We start from the raw sequence: 20,776 nt of genomic DNA, 5'->3' as shown, positions 1-20,776 counted from the left end.
TGACTAGTATCCATGAGGATGCAGGTTCGATCCCTGGCCTTGCTCAGTGGGAGAAGGATCCGCGTTGCTGTGGCTGTGGTGTAGGTTGCAGATGCAGCTCTGCTTTGACCCCTAGTCTGAGAACTTTCATATGCCTAGAGTGCAGCCCTAAAAAACAACAACAAAGCCATGAAGTGTGCTGTGAGCATGAATAGCTAGAGGTCTGAGGAGTGATATTTAGCTATGATCTCAAGGATGAATTTAGGCTAACCAGATGAAGAAGGGAGATAAAGCTCAGGGAAGACAGTTCCTGGCAGAGGCAAAAATACTTAATGCAGCCAAGAATACAGTATATTTGCGGAAATGATAAAAGGCTCAAGGGACTGGAACATGACTTTTTTACTTTTTTTATTTTTTAGGGCTGCACCCGTGGCACATGGAGGTTCCCAGGCTAGGAGCTGAATTGGAGCTACAGTTGCCAGCGTACACCAGACACAGCAATGCGGGATCCGATCTGTGTCTGCGATCTACACACAGCTCACGGCAACACGGGATTCTTAACCCACTGAGTAGGCCAGGGATCAAACCTGCAACCTCATGGTTCCTAGTCAGATTCATTTCTGCTGCGCCAGACGGGAATTCCTGGAACATGACTGTTAATGGGCTGAATCGTATCCATTCCCACCACAACTCATTACGTTGAAGCTCTAAACCCCCCAGTACCTCAGAATGTGACTGTATTTGGAGATTAGGCCTTTAAAGAAGTGATTAAGTTAAAAGGAGCCATTATGGTAAGTTCCAATTCCAATCTGACTGGCGACCTTATAAAAGGAGGAAATTGAATAGCACAGAAGAGACACCAGGAATGTATGTGTGCAGAGGAAAGACCCTATGAGGACACAGGCAAGTTGAGGAGTTCCCTGGTGGCTCAGCAGGCTAAGGATTCAGTGTCATTGCTTTGGCTCAGGGTGCTGCTGTGGTAAGGGTTTTTTTTTGTTTTGTTTTGTTTTGTTTTTAATTTTCCCACTGTACAGCAAGGGGGTCAGGTTATCCTTACATGTATACATTGCAATTACAGTTTTTTCCCCCACCCTTTCTTCTGTTTGTGGCAAGGGTTTGATCCCTGGCCTTGGCCTGGGAACTCAACACAGGCCATGAGTAGAGCCCAAAAAAAAAAAAAAAAAAAAAAAAAAAAAAGAAGGCGAATGGAAGAGAGAGGCGAGAGGCTTTAGAATAAGCCAACCCCACGAATAAATTTCGGTTAGCCGCTGCAGTGACAAAATATCAGCTTAGTGGCTTAGAAGATGGAGTTTCCGCTGTGGGGCAATGGGATCACTGGCATCTTGGGAATACTTGGACTTGGATTCGATCCCTGGCCTGGCACAGTGGGTTAAGGATCCAGCATTGCCACAGCTGCAGCTTAGGTGGCAACTGCAGCTCCTATCTGATCCCTGGCTAGGGAACTCCCTATGCCGAGGGGTGGCCCAAAAAGAAAGAAAAAAGGAAGTTGGTGGCTTAGAAGAAACAAAATCGAGGAGTTCTCTTGTGGCCTAGTGGTTAAGGATTCAGCATTGTCACTGCTGTAGCAAGGGTTGGATCCCTGGCCCTGGAACTTCTGCATGCCTTGGGTGTGGCTGAAAACAACAACAAAAAACCCAAAATTCATTCTCTCACAGTCCTGAAGGTTAGAGGGCTGAAATCAAGGTGTCAGCAGGGCTGTACTTCCTCTCCAAGGCTCTAGGTAAGAAATCTGTTCCAGCTTCTAAACTCAACTGGCATTCCTTGGTTTAAGGCCCCATGACTCCAGCCTCTGCCTCTGTGGTCCCATTGCTCCTCCTCTTCTGTGTGCGTGTTCTGCTATGTGTCTTTTATAAGGACACTCATCACTGGATTGAGGGTCCACCCAGATAATGCAGCATGATCTCATCTCAAAATTCTTAACTTGATTATGTATCTGCCAAGACTCATTTTCCCGAATAAGGTAATATTTCCAGGGTCCAGGGATTAGGACTTGGACATATCTTTTTTTGGGGGGGAGGGTGAGCATAATTTAGCCCATTATAGATGGTATCTTTCTCATTTTGTAGATGAAGACACTGAGGTCCAGGTTGTGAGGTGACTTCCCTCTCCTCCTCTGGCTAGTTCATCTTGAGGTTCAAATTCTGGGAGGAGGGATATAATCCCAGAAGCATGTCTCCAAATCAATGAACGCAATGTTTCTTCTTTGGATTTTAGACACTGAGAATAGGGGTCTTGCTTAGTGAAGTCTGGAGAGGGTGGACATTTATATTTTTTCTCTGCTTGTATCAGATAAAAAGATATAAATCACTCTGTGTATTTAAAAGAGGGAACGTATGGGAGTTCCCATTGTGGCTCAGTGGTAATGAATCTGACTAGTATCCATGAGGACCCAGGTGCGATCCCTGGCCTCACTCAGTGGGTTAAGGATCCGGTATTGCCATGAACTGTGGTGTAGATTGCAGAATTGGCTCGGATCTGGTGTCGCTGAGCCTATGGTGTAGGCAGCAGCTATGGCTCTGATTTGACCCCTAGCCTGGGAACTTTCATATGCGTAGAGTGCGGCCCTAAAAAAAAAAAAAAGAAAAGCCAATCAATCAATTAATCAATCAATAAAAGAGGGAACACATGTAATAAGGGAAATTGGCTATACTGCTGATGGCAGAGCTGGAAAGCACACCAGGGACAGTGAGGCAGCCCAGAGATCAGCAGCAGCATAAAGCCATGAACATCGTGAGGCTGAAGGGACAAAGAGAAGGGTGGTGTAACCAGATCTCTGGAGTTGGGTTAAACCAGAGCATCAAGAAACATGGTGGATTTACCTAGGTGAGCTGGAGTTAGGAAGCCAACAACCATCACTGGAGGAATTGCCCAACACAGAGAATAAAGGGGAAAAATACCAATCTCCCTCCCTCTCATCTCTTTTTAGTGTTTCCCATTCATCAGCACACTGGGGGCCAGGTGACATGGAGCCCAGGAAAAGTAGCCTGCAGGGGTCAGCCCATCTGCAGCATAAAAGCTGCTGAAGTTTAAGGACTAGACCTGAGGGCAAACATGCCCAGGACTGGTACCAGCCTGCAGCCACTCCTAGTAAAAGCGCACTGGGATTCTGATGATGGATAATCCTTTCCTTCCTTATCTAATCCTGGGTTTGTTTTTCATTTGATAATACTAACCTTGAGGGCTTCCTGGAGCTTGCATAATTCACTTTCCAAAGTGCAAAACCGTTGTTTTAGACCATGAAGTTCTCGGTGGTAGGAACGGGAAGGAAAAATGGTATTTTTCAATACTTCTAAACTCTGAAATTGGAAATAAACAAGCCTGAATCCAAAGCGCAATATATGATAAGGACAAGAAAGTGGTTTGGTGTATGTTTTATAGATGTGAAGACAGACATGCTCACCTGATTTCATCTTATCTGAGCTTAGCCTGAGTGATGTGCTGACTTGGAGCACACACCCATGAATGCATAACCAAGTGTATAGAAAAAAAATGTAATGCTGGGAGTTCCCATCGTGGCACAGCAGAAATGAATCTGACTAGGAACCATGAAGTTGAGGGTTCAAAGCCTGGTCTCACTCAGTAGGTTACGGATCCAGTGTTGCTATGAACTATAGTGTAGGCTACAGACGCAGCTTGGATCTGGCATTGCTATGGCTGTGGTGTAGGCTGGCAGCTGTAGCTTCAATTAGACCACTAGCCTGGGAACCCCCATATGCCGAGAGTGCGGCCCTAAAAAGCGGAAAAACAAAAAAAACCACGTAATGCTGAAAACACATATGTCAAACTCATACCTGGGTCATGCAGTTCTGGCACCAGTTGTATATAGACCATACTCTATTTGTCCAAAGATTTATCACATCTTTGATATTGGGAAATCTGAAGTTCCAGGACAGTCTTAGCCAGTTTCTGCTAGCAGGTGTATCTGTTGAAGGAATAACCACTCTGTAGGAAAAACAAAATCAAACAAAGCAAAAACTCCTGAGTTGGAATAATAGCCTCTAATTAAATAAGAGGCGAGTTTGTTTTTTGAAATACAGTTGATTTACAATGTTGTGTTAATTTCTGATGTACAGCAAAGTGATCCAGTTATCATATATATGTGTGTATAACTTTAAATATTCTTTTCCATTGTGGTTTAATCACAGGATACCGACTATAGTTCTCTCTGCTATAAAGGAGGATCTTGTTTATCCAATTACATATAGTAGTTTGCATCTGAACAAGCTAGTTTTATAGCATGACTCAGGAACAGAGAGTCAGGAACTTGGAGTTCCCGTTGCACTGCAAAACGAATCTGACTAGGAACCATGAGGTTGAAGTTCCGATCCCTGGCCTTGCTCAGTGGGTTAAGGATCCAGTGTGCATGAGCTGTGGTGTAGGTCACAGATGTGGCTCAGATCTGGCGTTGCTGTGGCTCTGACGTAGGGCGGCAGCTGTAGCTCTGATTCAACCCCTAGCCTGGGAACCTCCATATGCCGCAGGTACAGCCCTAAAAGGACAAAAGACAAATAAATAAATAAAATAAGGAAAGAGACTTCTTAGAGTCAAATTCTTCATTAAATTCCAGAATTTTTGGATTCACATATGCAACAAATATTTTTTATTTTTAGTTTTTTTTTTGTCTTTTTTTCAGATTTTTTTTTTTTTTTTTTTTGGTCTTTTCTTTTTTAGAGCCACTCCTGTGACATATGGAGGTTCCCAGGCTTGGGGTCGAATCAGAGCTGTAGCCGCTGGCCTACGCCAGAGCCACAGCAACACGGGATCCAAGCTGCGTCTGCAACCTACACCATAGCTCATAGCAATGCTGGATCCTTAACCCACTGAGCGAGGCCAGGGATCGAACTCGCAACCTTATGGTTCCTAGTCAGATTTGTTAACCACTGAGCCACAACGGGAACTCCGACACTGGATAATTTTAAGCAGAGGAGCAATATGACAGGATTTCAGCATGCTCACTCTGGGTGTTGTGTTGAAGTACACTGCAGAGGGGGCAAGGACAGAGCAGAGAGACCACTTGGGGGCTTCTGGAGAAAGAGAAGTGTTAAGAATGATGGAGATCATGGTTACTCTGTTACTGCTTTTTTGGGGGGAGGGGGACACACCCATGGCAAGTAGAAGTTCCTGGGCTAGGATTTAACCCACGCCTCTGCAATGAAAACACCAGATCCTTCACCTGCTGAGCCACCAGGGAACTCCATGTTTACTGCTTTTGAGAGTCTGTTTGTTTTAAAACTGGTTTGTCCGTAAAGAGAGCTCTAACGGCGAAGTGCATCAAGTATGTTATTGTGAAACCTACTACCCTAGAGTTCTTGGAATTTTAGAGTCTTTTTTTTTCTTTTTCATGGCTATACCTGAGGCATACGGAAGTTCCCAGGCTAGGAGGTGAATTGGAGCTGCAGCTGTGGCCTATGGCACAGCCACAGCAACTTGGGGTACAAGCTGATTCTGTGAACTCTGCCTGTAGCAAGGCAGATCCAGGGATGGAACTCACATCCTCAGGACACTATGTCAGGTTTTTAACCCACTGAGCCACAATAGGAACTCCCTGGAGTCTCTTTTAATAACATTTAAATTCTGAGTCCCAGAGAATAAATGATGAAACTTTACCAAAACAATGTTTACTTTTTTTTTTTTCCTTTTTAGGGCTGCACTTGAGGTATATGGAGGTTCCCAGACTAGGGGTCCAATTGGAGCTACAGCTGCCAGCCTACACCAAAGCTACAGCAATGCCAGATCTGAGCCATGTCTGTGACTGACACCACACCTCACGGCAATGCTGGATCCTTAACCCACAGAGCAAGGCCAGGGATTGAACCCGCAACCTCATGGTTCCTAGTTGAATTCTCTTCCGCTGCGCCACAACAGGAACTCCCTAAAACAATGATTTAAGTTTTACCCATACCCTTCTTTCATCACTTAGTTGCCAAATTTATACAACTGAATTGACTAGGAAAGTAGAAAATAGTTACTGTGTACCTCCAGAAAAGTTCCTTGTGATTTTTACTTCATTTGAACTCTAAAACTATGGTGGCCACATAAAAATCAGGATGTTCAATTAAAATGTAATTTCAGATAAAGAATGAATAAATTTTTAGTATATTTCAAATGTTGCATAGGACAAAACAAAACAAAATCATTCTTTACCTGAAATTCAAATGTAACTGGGCATTCTGTATTTTTATTTGCTAAATCTGGTAACTTGTTCCTAAACTGATCAGAGAAGTCTCTTGTGGTGCAGAGGGTTAAGCCTCCAGTGTTGTCAGTGTAGTGGCTCAAGTTGCTGCTGTGGCACGGGTTCTGTCCCTGGCCTGGGAACTTCCACAGGCCATGAGTGCAGCCAAAAAAAAAAAAAAAAAAAAGTATAAACTGATCAGGATTTTAATATTAGTATATTTGGTATGTTGCACATTATGCCTTACCTTTCTGGTGAGGGTGGTGGAGGGGGAGGTGTAATTAGCTTAGACTGAACCCAAGAGGCTTCTTTTCTTTTGAATAATCTTTTTGCTTTGGCTTTTAGCTTTCTTCTTCGTTGCTTGAACTTGGGCATGATTTCTGTAAAAAAAAAAGTTTGTTTTATGTTTTTTATTGAAGAAAAATACGCATAGAAAATACATAAATTTTGACTGTATGTGAGTTCCCGTCATGGCTCAGTGGTTAACGAATCTGACTAGGAACCATGAGGTTGTGGGTTCGATCCCTGGCCTTGCTCAGTGGGTTAAGGATCCAGCGTTGCCCTGAGCTGTGGTGTAGGTTGCAGACGCAGCTCGGATCCCGCGTTGCAGTGGCTGTGGTGTAGGCTGGCGGCTGCAGCTCCGATTCAACCCCTAGCCTGGGAACCTCCATATGCCGCAGAAGCAGCCCTAGAAATGGAAAAAAAAAAAAAAAATTTTTTTTTGACTGTATATTTCAATGAATTATCAAAAAGTGAACACAATCTTGTCTCCACTACCTTGGTTAGGAAATAGGTCACCACCAGTGAAACTGAGCAGGACCCTGTGGGGCTCCTGGGCACAAGCCTTGCTCCCGCATTTCTTGTTTGTAGGAAATAGGCCTCAGTCAGCCTCCCTGACCTTCCTTTTGTTCCAAAGGGCAGGTTCAAACAGTTGCTAAACAGGGAAGAGAGAAGATGTAGAGACTAGGGAAGAGCAGTCAAGAAACAATAGCACAGGAGTTCCTGTCCTGGTTTAGAGGTTAATGAATCCGACTAGTATCCCTGAGGTCAAGGGTTTGATCCTTGGCCTCGTTCAGTGGGTTAAAGATCTGGCATTGCCGTGAGCTGTGGGTGGTGTAGGTCATAGAATGCGGCTTGGATCGCACATTGCTGTGGCTATGGTGTAGGCTGGCAACTACAGTTTCTATTTGACCCTTAGCCTGAGAACCTCCATATGCCACAGGTACAGCTCTAAAAAGACCAAAAAAAAAAAAAAAAAAAAAAAAAAGAAAAAGAAAAAGAAACAATAGTGCAGCCTTGGGGGAGTTTTTGCTGTGGTGCAACAGGATAGCTGGCGTCTCTGCAGCATCAGGACACAGGTTCGATCCCTGGCCCAGCACAGTGGGTTAAAGGACCCAGTGTTGCCTCCACTGCAGTGTAGGCTGCAATTGCGGCTAGGATCTGATCCCTGGCTCAGGGGAACTCCATACATAAGAGTTCACTGTGGGGCAGTGAAAAAAGAAAAAACAACCAACAAACAAAATAGTGCAGCCTTGGGGAGGGTACTGGTTCTTCCTCAAGGAATATACATAACAATATCTCTGAGTTCTTTTGCAGAACTAAAACCCACAACAAATACGAAACATTTTTCATTCCACAAAGGAGGACCACCAGAACCAGTCCTGGGCATGCTAAATGCCAGCTCTGAAGAAGAATGAAAGCTTGCATCTACCCTGATCCTTATCTGTGGCCCTATTTTCCCATCTCAAACTATAAAACCACTTCCTATGCTCTTTCAAGGGAGGGCACAGTCTTCAGGGCATTAGCCTGCTGTGGCCTCCTTTTCCTGGCGAAGCAATACAGCTATTTTTTTTTCTCCTTCACCCAAATCTTTGTCTCTGAGTTTCTATTCGGCACTGGGCGACAGAGGCCAAGTTTCGGTGACACCAGCTACCTAGAAGTCCCCTGAACTGGGGGAAACTTAAACTCGGATTTAAAGCATCTCTCTAGAGATCTCCACACTTTGGCTTTTGGCGTTATATTACTCTCTAATTTTGTTTTTGTTTTGCTTGTCTTTGCTTTTCTTCATTAAATCAAAGGAATTTCCCTTTCTTCTAAAGAAATCAAACAGGACCTTACAGGGCCTTCCCAGTACAGAAGCTCTTCCTGGTCCGCTTTCTCTTGTTTGTAGAAAAAAGACTTTAGTCTCCTAAGTCTTCTTCAAGTTCCAAAAAGCAGACTCAAGCAGTTACTAATTACAGAAGTGAGAGAATGCAGAAACAAAGGAAAAGCAGTCAAGCAAGAAAAGCAATGAGAGCTTAAACAATAGTCACAGGACTCCTAGTTTCTCCTCAAGGGATATGCCTAATGATCTGAGGCATCTCTTTGAGCTGTTCTGCAGAAGCTAAGAACCCCCAGCCATACACCCACCCAGGTGAAAGATGGTGACTATATGCTGACTACAAGCACTTGGACCCCCAGAATGGTTAGAACCGTAATCATAAGATTACGGTTAATCATAAGATTCAGATTCGCAACAGATCACCTTGTTACCTTAACACCAACCAAACAGAAGAAAGTCTACCGGCTGATTAAGCGTCCTGTGACCCTCACCCATTAATGTTGCCTTTAAAAACACTTGACTGGGAGTTCCCTTCGTAGCTCAGCAGTTAATGAACCCAACTAGGATTTATGAGGATTTGGGTTCAATTCCTGGCCTCACTTAGTGGGTTAAGGATCTGGCATTGCCGTGAGCTGTGGTATAGACCAGCAGCGGTAGCTCCAATTCAGCCCCTAGCTGGGGGAACTTCCATATGCCAGGGGTGTGGCCCTAAAAAGACCAAAAGAAAAAAAAAAAAAAAAAAAAAAGATACTCTCGCCTGGAGGTCCCGCTGTGGCTCAATGGTTAATGAATCCAACTAGCATCCATGAGGATGCAGGTTCAATCCCTGGCTTTGCTCAATGGGTTAAGGATCCAGCGTTGCTGTGAGCTATGCAGGCTGGGGCAAGCTGGGGCTTAGGTCACAGAGGCGGCCCAGATCTGATGTTGCCATGGCTGTGGCGTAGGCCGGCAGCTGCAGCTCCAATTCAACCCCTAGCCTGGGAATTGCCATATGCCGCAGGTGTGGCCCTAAAAAGAAGAAAAGAAAAAAAAAAACAAAACACCTTTGCCTGAAAGCCACTAAGAATTTTCTGTCTTGGGGTTCCCGTCGTGGTGCAGTGGTTAACGAATCCAATTAGGAACCATGAGGTTGCAGGTTTGATCCCTGGCCTTGCTCAGTGGGTTAAGGATCTGGCGATGCCGTGAGCTGTGATGTAGGTTGCAGACGCGGTTCGGATCACGAGTTGCTGTGGCCCTGGCGTAGGCCTGCGGCTACAGCTCCAATTCGACCCCTAGCCTGGAAACCTCCATATGCCACAGGTGGCCCTAGAAAAGGCAAAAAGACAAAAAAAAAGTTTCTGTCTTTTGAGCACCAGCTGCCCTTTCCCTTGGTTGATGCGCTACAATAAATGTACTTTCCTTCACCAGTGTCAGTTGATCTGTCTTGCTCTGAGTTGGGCAAGTGAACCTGAATTTGGCTAGAGTTGGGTTATGTCAGTTATTAAAAGGAAGTAAGTTTCTTTGCTGGTAACTTTTACTGAGCATCCATTATACAAGGTAGAGTTGGTAGTGAAAGAAACAAAACTAATTGCTCATTGAATGCTCATTTACTTTCAGGCACTTTCACATATAATTTTCAGTGAATCTTTATTACCATGCAAGATATTTTCCCTGAGGAAGAGGATTTTTATCACCCCACTACCACCTTTTTTGTGTGGGTGGGAGGCACACCTATGGCATACGGAAGTTCCCAGGTTTGGGGTCGAATAGCTGCCAGCCTACATGCCATAGCAACGAGGGATCTAAGCTGTGTCTGTGACCTACACTAAAGCACACGGCAATGCCAGATCCTTAACCCACTAATCAAGGCCAAGGATCGAACCGAAGTCCACATGGATACTAGTCAGGTTTGTTACTGCTGAGCCACAACAGGTACTCCTATTTGAGAGAATTTTAAACCTAACTAGTAGCGTTCCTGTTGTGGTGCAATGCTTGGTGTCTCTGCAGCACCAGGGCGCAGGTTCTGTCTCCAGCCAGCACAGTGGGTTGAAGGATCCAGCATTGCCACAGCTGGTTGCAACTGGCACTCTGATCTGATCCCTGGTGCTGGAACTCCATATGCTGTAGGGCAGCCAAACAACAACAACAAAAACACCTCATATATTTAGACTTTTTTTTTTTTTTGTCTTTTTGCTATTTCTTGGGCTGCTCCCGCAGCACATGGAGGTTCCCAGGCTAGGGGTCGAATCAGAGGGTAGCCACCGGCCTACACCAGAGCCACAGCAACTCGGGATCCGAGCCACGTCTGCAACCTACACCACAGCTCACGGCAACGCCGGATCGTTAACCCACTGAGCAAGGGCAAGGACCGAACCCGCCACCTCATGGTTCCTAGTCAGATTCGTTAACCACTGCGCCACGACGAGAACTCCTATATTTAGATTTTAATCCAGATCCTTTTCTGAAGAAAATTAAGTCAGAGCTGGTTTGATTGGAAGAAGGGCTTTGCTAGTTTTAGTTGTTGCCCCCTGAGGAACAAAGAGGTCCTTATTCAAGTAGCAGAACAAAAAAAATGGAGGCTGGGCCTCCTTCTCTTCAAACTTAAATTTGAATAGGAACCATCGGCCTTGAAAATACACTTTCATTCCACTTTTGTCCACCCAGTAACCTCGCAGCACTTGGTATGCAGCTCTAAGCTTGCTCAGCTCTCAGATTCCAAGGATTGAAGAACCTCCCTCAACCCCACCAAGGGTAGTAAAAAACTAAGAAATGTTTTAGTTCCCAGAGCGCTGGATTTACAGAGGGCACTCTTCCTGGCAATGGGTGACCCTTCTAGGAATAAGGGTTCTTGACAGCATCCAATTTAACTATTTGTCAGGTCTCAAATTAACAGTGTTTTTGAAATTGTTCTTAGAAGTTCTGGGAGCCATACCTCCAAATAGCTGCTTTCACATTTATTATATCATTTTTCCTTTCGGCTGAAATTATGATGGAAGGCTAAGCAGCGACTATGAAACACAAGGGATGTCTAAAGGATTGATTGCTTTTTTTTTTTTTTCTTTTTTAAAGCAAAACAAGCTTTTCTGCTGTGTCACAGTGGGCTAAGGATCCTGCGCTGTCACAGGTGTGGCATAGGTTGCAGCTGTGGCTCAGATTCCATCCCTGGCTAAGGAACTTCTCTTTGCTGGAGGCGGGGGCGCAGTGGGAGGTGAGGGTGGTGGTGGGGGGGGAAGGGTAGAGGCGGAGGCAAAACAAAAGTACTCTGAATGAAGATAACAAACTTGTAGTTGCCTTGAAAACAAGTTAAACTTCCTCAAATCCATGACCAAGACTATCTATCCAAGGCCCAGAGTTCACTGGTTGGGATCCCCAGAATCTGAGGTTTCCATGGTAAACTTCCCTTCCATGTCTGTCCCTTTACAGCCTCCCCCGCTTCCGTTCCTGTTCCCTCTCTCCCCTTGATGTCTTTTGTTAGGGAATCAAACTGACACAAACTCCTGCATCCCTTTTCCCTGTATTTACCAATCTCTCAGTTATGAAAGTAGACATTAGAAAGGAGCTGGACAGGAGTTCCCGTCGTGGCTCATTGGTTAATGAACTTGACTAGCATCCATAAAGATGCAGGTTCCATCCCTTGCCTTGCTCAGTGGGTTAAGGATCCAGAGTTGCCGTGAACTGTGGTGTAGGTTGCAGATGTGGCTCGGATCCTGTGTTGCTGTGGCTCTGGCGTAGGCCAGTGGCATTGGCTCCAATTCGACCCCTAGCCTGGGAACCTCCATATGCCGCAGGAGTGGCCCTAGAAAAGGCAAAAAGACCAAAACAAAAACAAAAACCAAAAAAGGGTAATGAATACACAAAACTTATCACTTCCTAAAGATTATGCTATTATGTATGCTTTTAAGGTTTTTGTTTTTATCTTATAGTGTTTTCTAATGAAAATGCTGTAGAATGGTGTATTACTGCTCACTGCTTCCTAGCTCCACATCTAGTGACTTCACATTGGAAACTTGAAATTAGTCACAATGGGACTACAATTATTATAAAACACTACAGGAAGCCCAAGTGGCCCAGGGTGTTAAGGCTCTGGTGTTGCTGCAGTTGTGGCATAGGCTGCACCTGCAGCAAGGGGTCAATCCCTGGTCCAGGATCTTCCAGATGCTGCAGGTGCAGCCAAAACAAAGAAAACAAAACAAACTACAAATTATGGCTTGATCTACTATTTTGGTGATTGTTTAGAAAATGATGTAAAAAATGTTAATAGTGCAGATTAAACTTTTTTTTTTTTTCCGGTCTTTTTCTAGGGCCGCTCCTGCGGCGTATAGAGGTTCCCAGGCTAAGGGTCAAATCAGAGCTGTAGCCGCCAGCCTAAGCTAGAGCCACAGCAGTGAGGGATCCCAGCCTCATCTGCAACCCACACCACAGGTCCCGGCAACGCCAGATCCTTAACCCACTGAGCAAGGCCAGGGATGGAACCCACAACCACATGGTTCCTGGTCAAGATTTGCTAACCACTGCGCCATGAAGGGAACTCCAGTGCAAATTAAACTTAAAAGTCTATTTTGTTTGTAGTCATTACATGAACAGCACAAAAAAATTGAGGAATATAGTATTCGACTATTTTTTTTTTTCTTTTTACGGCTGCTTTTTCTTTTTACCTTTGGTATATGGAAGTTCCCAGGCTAGGTGTCAAATAGGAGCTTCAGCTGCAGACCTGCAACACATTTGTAACTGAGGATCTAAGCCACATCTGTGACCTACCTACAGTGTAGCTTGTGGCAATACCAGATCTGTAACCCACTAAGCGAGGCCAGGGACTGAACCACATCCTCACAGAGACTACACTATGTCAGGTTCCTAACCCAAGGAGCCACAACAGGAAGTCCAATATTCCAGTATTTGAAAACTATTATTGGATCCATCAAAGAAGTTGCTTACTGAAGTCAAGTTCCAACATATATCTTCGTGTTTCACTTTTGTCTTACTCCACAGAGAAATGAAAACATCAACCAACATTCATATCAAGACTAAGCTTACACAGGAGTTCCCGTCGTGGCGCAGTGGTTAACAATCCAACTAGGAACCATGAGGTTGTGGGTTCGATCCCCAGCTTTGCTCAGTGGGTTAAGGATCCGGTGTTGCTGGAAGCTGTGATGTGGGTCGCAGACACAGGCCGGATCCCGAGTTGCTGTGGCTCTGACCTAAGCCAGCGTCTACAGTTTGGATTCGACCCCTAGCCTGGGAACCTCCATATGCCACAGGTGCGGCCCTAGAAAAGGGAAAAAAAAAGGAAAAAAAAAAAGGCTAAGCTTGCACATAAATTGCAACTACAGGTTGGTTACAAATATAAGAAGTCTATAAAAATCAATAGCATTCTGTGAGAATCAATTTGCTATGAAATTTATAGGAAAGAATATTGTATATTTATTGTTTATTATAATTTTATACCATTTTAGTATGTAGTATGAGTAAATTTGAGATAAAATTATGTATTTGTAATTATTAAACATTTATTACCACACTACTGCTCCGTTCCCTTCTGAAATATCATGAAAAAGGCAATAAAGCAATAAAAAAGGGCATAAATCCATAGGACAAAGAATAGAAATAGGAGTTCCCACTGTAGCACAGTGGGTTAAGAACCGACTGCAGGAGTTCCCGTCATGGATCAGCGGAAACGAAACTGACTATCATCCCTAGCCTGGGAACTTCCATATGCTGTGGGCTCCTCCCTAAAAAGAAAAACAAAACAAAACAAAAAACAAGGAATCTGACTGCAGCAGCTCAGGTGACTGCAGAGGCTGGAGTTCTAACCCCAGACCAGGCCAGTGGGCTAGAAGAGCAGGCGTTGCCACAGCTGCAGCACAGGTTACAGCTGCAGTTTGGATTCAATCCCTGGCCCCAGAACTTCCACCCACAGCCACTAAAAAAAGAGAGAGAGGAGTTCCCGTCGTGGCTCAGTGGTTAACAAATCCAACAAGGAACCATGAGGCTGTGGGTTCGATTCCTGGCCTCGCTCAGTGAGTTAAGGGTCTGGTGTTGCCATGAGCTGTGGTGTAGGTCGCAGACATGGCTCGGATCCCGAGTTGCTGTGGCTCTGGCGTAGGCCAGTGGCTACAGCTCCAATTAGACTCCTGGCCTGGGAACCTCCATATGCCTTAGGAGCGGCCCTAGAAAAAGGCAAAAAGAAAAAAAAAAAGAGAGAGAGTGGGAGTAGATACTAGATACTATCATAGATGATAGATATCAATTAAATAATGGAAAGCAGAAAGCAGTGATAACTGACTTGGCAGAGCAGACAAAAGCTGAGGCTTGATGACCTGGTGGTAGGGAAGCCAATAGGAAGCAAGACAATCCCAGAACTCTGAGAACATTTGGGACTTGGAAGCACCTAGTGCCTTTGAAGGATTGGAGTAGGATTTAATTGGATTTATTAAGTCTTTATAAGGTTTGGGCAGGCTGTTGACATCTGCCCTCCAGTCTTTGCAGCCTGGCAGTGGCCTGGCCTTCATTTCATGGACAGGTTTATTCGCTGGAGAAGTAGAACCTCAATGTGCTGAAGTCTGGTCCACCAAGCATGGCAGGGTCCTATCTGTGTCACTACGTAAAAGATAGGGGATGACCCTGAATTGAAAAGTGTGACTTGGAGTTCTCACTGTGGCGCAGTGGAAATGAATCCAACTAGGAAACATGAGGTTGCGGGTTCGATCCCTGGCCTCGCTCATTGGGTTAAGGATCTGGCATTGCCATGAGCTGTGATGTAGGTCCCAGACTCACTTGAACCCCGAGTTGCTGTAGCTGTGGCCTAGGCATGCTTATGCAGCTCAGGTTTCGACCCCTAGCCTGGGAACTTCTGTATGCCACAGGCATGGCTTTAAAAAGACCCCCCAAAAAAGTCTAAGAAAAATTTTGTATAAGAAATGAAATTATAGTAACACTGTATGTTCAGTGTACAGTAACATAAAACATTGTTTAACTAATAATTATGATACAGGTATACTGGGAAGATAGAAAGTGGAAATCAGCAGTTGTCTAAATTTATACAGTATTTAAGGTTGAAGGGAAATACAGAAATAGTATTATAAATTTTACTTAGAAACATGGAGGTAAATACCAGAAGCAGTTACAAAAGTGGATAATGTTACCTTTGCAAGTGGGAGTTGGAGTATGGAGAGATGATTCAGAGAACTACAATTTTTTGTTTGTTTCTTTTAAGTGTAATAAGTCTTGTAGTAGTATTTGAGAGTCTGCCTTTGGCATGTACCATTCGCTAGAAAAATAAGAGTACCACCATTCTGACACTGGGCCATCCCTTTCTAGCTCTTTCCTAGTGGCTGTTCCAGTGCCCATGCATTCAAATTCAACTTTCTAAAGAGTTACAGAAGTTCTCTGGTGGTCTAGTGGTCAGGATCTGGTGCTTTCACCACTGCAGCCTGGATTCAGTTGAACTCTGGTCTGGGAACTGAGATCCCACATCAAGGTGATGCAAGCTGAAGCCAAAAAAAAAAAAAAGAAAAAGAAAAGAAAAAAAATCTATTTTTTTATTTTTAATTTTTGCTTTTTAGGTCTATACCTGCAGTACATGGAAGCTCCCAGGCTAGGGGTCAAATCAGAGCTTCAGCTGCCAGCTCATGCCACAGCCACAGCAATGCCAGATCAGAGCTACATCTGTGATCTGTGCTGTAGCTTGTGGCAACGCTGGATCCTTAACCCACTGAGTGAGGCCAGGGATCGAACACATATCCTCATGGATGTTAGTTGGGTTCTTAACCTGCTGAGTCACCATGGGAACTCCTGAAAATTATTATTATTATATTATTTGCTTTTTAGGGCCGTGCATAATGTACATAAATATATAAAATACATATACATGAATAAAAGTTTTTAGTTTTTGGCTGAGCATTGTTGCAGACATCATACTTCACTCCTGAATATTTTATCTTTTGCTTTTTATTGTTGTATCTAAGGCACATGGAAGTTCTCAGTCTAGGGGTCGAGTGGAGCTATAGCTGCTGGCCACACCAGATCTGAGCCACGTCTGTGACCCATATCACAGTTCATGGCAGTGTGAGCAAGGCCAGGGATCAAACCCGAATCCTCATGGATACTAGTCAGCTTCTTATCATGCTGAGCCACAACAGGAACTCCCCCTCGATATTTTAAATTCATAGTCCGAACATGAACATGGACATTATTCCACAAAACCACAATCAGGAAATTTTACCTTTGAATATAGTTTCATATTCAAATTACATCAATAGTCTCAACAATATCCTTTAGAGCTGCTCCCTTTCCCTCTACACCTTGCATTTAACTGTAATGTCTCTTTGGTCTTTATAACTGTTCCCCAGCCTTTTTATACAAGTATTGGCCTTTTTTCATATTATTTATATTTTGGAAGAAATCCGGGTAGTTGTTTCTCAGTTTGGGTTGGTCTAAGTGTTCCTCCAATTATCTTCCTGCCTTCAGTCCAACTCCTTGCCAGTTCATTTTCTACCTTCACTGGATTCAGTCTCTCCTTTTTTTTTTTCGTTTTTGGCTGATCTGCAGGCATATGGGGCTAGGGATTGAATCTCAGCATAAGTTGCAATCTATGTAACAGCTGCAGCAACACCAGATCTTTAACTCACTGTGCCAGGCTGAGGATGGAGCCTGGGTCCCTGCCTCTGTGCCAGAGCAGGAACTCCTGGAGTCAGTCTTTTGTTTTGTTGTTTTTTTAGGGCCACACCCGCAGCATAAGGAAGTTCCCCAGGCAAGGGGTCCAATTGGAGCTACAGCTACTGGTCTATGCCACAGGCCACAGCCACAGCGACTACACAACAGTTTAAGGCAGCGCTGGATCCTTAACCTGCTGAGCAAGGCCAGGGATCCAATCCACCTCCTTATGGATACTAATGGGGGTCTGTTAGCTGCAGAGTCACGACGGGAACTCCCTGGAGATAGTCTTTTTTTTTTTTTTTTGGTCTTTTTGCTATTTCTTGGGCCGCTCCCGCGGCATATGGAGGTTCCCAGGCTAGGGGTCGAATTGGAGCTGTAGCCACCGGCCTACGCCAGAGCCACAGCAACGCGGGATCCGAGCCGCGTCTGCAACCTACACCACAGCTCACGGCAACGCCGGATCGTTAACCCACTGAGCAATGGCAGGGATCGAACCCGCAACCTCATCGTTCCTAGTCGGATTCGTTAACCACTGCGCCACCACGGGAACTCCAAGTCTTTTTTGTTGTTGTTGCTTTTTAGGGCTGCACCTGTGGCATATGGAGGTTCCCAGGCTAGGGGTCGAATCCGAGCTCCAGCTACCGGCCTACACCACAGCCACAACCACGAAGGATTCGATCTGCGCCTGCGACCTACATCACAGCTCAGGGCAATGCCGGATCCCTAACCCACTAACTGAGGCCAGGGATCGAACCTCTAACCTCATGGTTCCTAAGTCGGATTCGTTTCCGCTGCACTATAATGGGAACTCCCCATAGGGCTATTTCTGATATTTGCTTATATTTAATTTTACACTTTATGTTGTGCAGCATTGCTTTTTTAGTTCCCGTCTTGTTTCTCTAAAGAGATTGCAGCTCCCTAAAGCTTAGTCCAGCGCAGTACTAGGCACAAAGCAAACAGGGCATAATTTTAAAATTGCCACTCTCATAGAAACTCGAAAGATATTAAGACTATATCAAGGAACACAGTAGTTGGTTGGCTCTTCATCCCTGTCAAGAAATGTACTTTCTCAAACTTAAAGTGCAAAATAATCACAGGGGTTATTAAAAATTCATATTCTGATTCAGTAGGTCTGGGTGGAGCCAGATAATCTACATTTCTAACAAGCGCCCAAGTCATGCAGGTACTTTTGGGTTTGCAAACCACGTTTTGAACCGCAAGTAAAGGAATGGGCAAAAGGAAGGCAGATGCTTTACTCCAAAATATATTTTTGCAGAGCGTTAATTAAAAAGAAGTACGATTAGAGTGGACCCAGGCGGAGTACTTCTTACCCAAACTCAGAACACCTCCATCTCCCCTCCGAGTCCAGCCAAAGTCCCCACCTTAGTAAACCGTAAGAACACAAGCAGCAACAGGCCCAGCTATGGCAGATGCGAGCCCAGGTAACAAAAGAAGATCTCCCTGCACTTACTAGTCTAAGAGGCCAGGGGTTCGATGACGTCCCGGGAGTAGCCGCTCCCTCGCCATAAAGAAAAATTCAAAATTAAGACCTTATCGTGGAGGGACCAATCATAGCCTTTGTCTCTTCACCATTTGCTCTCTGCGTAGTGCAGGAGCGCAGCCTAGCTTCTGACTGGCTGAGGTTGCACCACGTTCTGGCCAATCAGAGCTGAGGCGCTTCTAGTATGAATAGGGGGAAGGCGGGAGCGAAGTGGAGGGGAAGCAGCCGAGGAAAGGTGTGTCACGTCCCCGTTGTCGCTTGTGGAAGCTTTTGTGTAATTGGTTGGCTCTTCTTCCAATTGCACCAATCGGAAGCTCTTCTCTGAGGAACTCTAACTGTGAAATTGAAAGTAGAGATGAGGATGCAGCCAATGGAAGAAAAAAAATGTATAGCAGCCAATCCTCCTGCGGCGTTTTGTGTCCTCGCCCAACAAGAAAATGTGTTTCATGCGTAGGGGCGTCTCCCAATCGCCAATGGGCGGGCACTGGTGAAGCGGAGGAACCAATGAGTGCGAGGTGTTGAGTGACAGCTGTCCAATAGGGACCCTCAGTGCTAGTACGGTTTACGGCTTAAGCGCCGCCGCCGTGGTCTGAGGAATGTCAACTATTCAACATGGAGGCGGAGGTCGATAAGCTTGAACTGATGGTGAGTGTAAAGTGAAGGAGATCTGCTGGGTAGTTCATTTTTCCCGGATGGCCTCCAAGGTGGAACGCAATTAGGAGTCGCCGGAAATCCTGGGTGGTGGAGGCTGGACTAGACTAGCTCCCTCCTCCTGCACCGAAGGGAGTCGCCACCGCCTGGTTTCTTTTAACCGCCACGGGGAAAGGCGTTACATCCGGGAAACTCGTGAGGGAAATGGCGGGAGATGCTGAGGGTGCGGGGCCTTTGGAATTCCTTGTTCCTTGACCTCATCTTTCCGCCTCTTAAGGAGCTGTGGCTGGTGCAGACAGCCTTCTGTGTATTTCCACCAAAAAGGCGTGATTGGAATGGTTCCTTTACACCCTAAGAAGGGGCGAGGTCGTTTGCACTCCGAGAAACGGGCATGGAGGGTGGGGTGGGAGTAAACCGAGAGGGGCGGAGAGAAATCCCTTTAGGACTGAACCGTCACATTCTCGGCAAGCTGAAAAAGTCTGAGATAGGATTCTAGACTTGTGTGCATAACTTCCTATCGGCCAAGGAAGCTCCTCGTTTCTCTTTGGCCCTTCGGTGAGGGAGAGAAGGGAATCTGAACCAGGAGCTCCTTTCCTGGAGCGCGGGCGGGACTGGGACGTGGACGGCACCCCTGCTCTGGAGTTGCCTAGTTTCATTCATTGTGAAAGTAGGGGGCGGGGGCGAGTAACTGGAAAGGACTCCTGCTGCTGCTTGGCCTGCAGGAGCGCGCCAAATTGCAGGCCGTCCTAGTTTCTCCTTTGGATCCTTGCCTTACTTGTTCTCTTTATTCTCTCCCTTCCATCCCTAAATTACCCACTTGGTCGCCCGCGCTTTTTTTCTTTTTAGTTCCCTTGTTCTGTCTTCAGTCTTTTCCCCTCCTGTATTACATGTGTTTGGATTGGGCTGACTTCCTTTAAAATGTGGAATTTGGAGGGCTCATCCATTATTGAATTCCTGTCCTTTTTTTGTTAAAGGAAAATAACAAGATTAAGTAAAGAAGCCATCTCCATCGCAGTCCTTTCCTCCTACCACTGCCATTCCCTGGCATTACTGCTCAGGTATCATTGTGCCTTTGCTGCTTCCTTCAAGATGAACCTTGGGTCTCTTAAATACCTGCAACACTTAAATACCTGCAACGTGTAGTGATCTTGGAAGAAACAGTATCATCGTCACACCCCATTCCCACCCCCAGAAAGTTTGAGACCTTGATGTATGTTAGTATTTTTTTTTCTAAGATATTAAATGAATTGTAGTGTTTTAGTGTCTCGCATATACAGAATCAACTTTCATTTGCTTTCAGTTGTTTCTGAAATTTTAATTTTCTTTTGCGGGGAGTGTGTGTGGAAATTGGAAAGGTAAGAAATGGCTGCAAAGAAGGCAGCTTTTCTGTTTCTTTTTTTTTTTTTTTTTTTTCTTGCCATTTCTTGAGCCGCACCCGCGGCATATGGAGATTCCTAGGCTAGGGGTCGAATCGGAGCTGTAGCCACCAGCCTACGCCAGAGCCACAGCAACTCGGAATCTGAGCTGCGTCTGCAACCTACACCACAGGTCCCGGCAACACCGGATCCCTAACCCACTGAGAAAAGCCAGGGATTGAACCCGCAACCTCATGGTTCCTAGTCAGATTCCTTAACCACTGAGCCACGACGGGAACTCCAGAAGGCAGCTTTTCAAACCTAACTTTTAGTTCAAAATTTTGTTATTCTTACCATTAACT

The 20,776-nt window shown here is 45.2% G+C and overlaps 2 protein-coding genes across 5 annotated transcripts in view; one reads left to right on the top strand and one right to left on the bottom strand.

The window, feature by feature from the left end:
* Positions 1-18,372, bottom strand: part of PRR11 (proline rich 11) — a 29,265-nt gene extending 10,893 nt beyond the window's left edge. Inside the window, 4 exon segments of the mRNA XM_005668999.3 lie at positions 3,174-3,296; positions 3,792-3,942; positions 6,420-6,552; positions 18,239-18,372. Coding sequence (XP_005669056.2) covers positions 3,174-3,296; positions 3,792-3,942; positions 6,420-6,547 — 402 coding nt within the window. The 5' untranslated portion in view covers positions 6,548-6,552; positions 18,239-18,372.
* SKA2 (spindle and kinetochore associated complex subunit 2) overlaps positions 18,772-20,776 on the top strand; it is a 36,730-nt gene continuing 34,725 nt past the window's right edge. Inside the window, exons 1-2 of one of the 4 annotated variants that reach the window (XR_002337200.1) lie at positions 18,898-19,053; positions 20,034-20,269. Coding sequence is in view for 1 of the 4 variants with exons in the window: in XM_003131674.5 (XP_003131722.2) it covers positions 19,021-19,053 (33 nt within the window). In the remaining 3 variants the exon portion in view is untranslated. Of the gene's footprint in view, positions 19,054-20,033; positions 20,270-20,776 lie in introns of all 4 variants that reach the window. The other 3 variants (XR_002337201.1, XR_001299902.2, XM_003131674.5) reach the window with 3 other exon arrangements.

This window comes from Sus scrofa, chromosome 12 (genome assembly GCF_000003025.6).
Source record: "Sus scrofa isolate TJ Tabasco breed Duroc chromosome 12, Sscrofa11.1, whole genome shotgun sequence".
Classification (NCBI taxonomy): Eukaryota; Metazoa; Chordata; class Mammalia; order Artiodactyla; family Suidae; genus Sus; species Sus scrofa.
The sequence above is the reverse complement of the archived record's forward strand: the minus strand, read 5'-3'. Positions and strand labels throughout refer to the sequence as shown.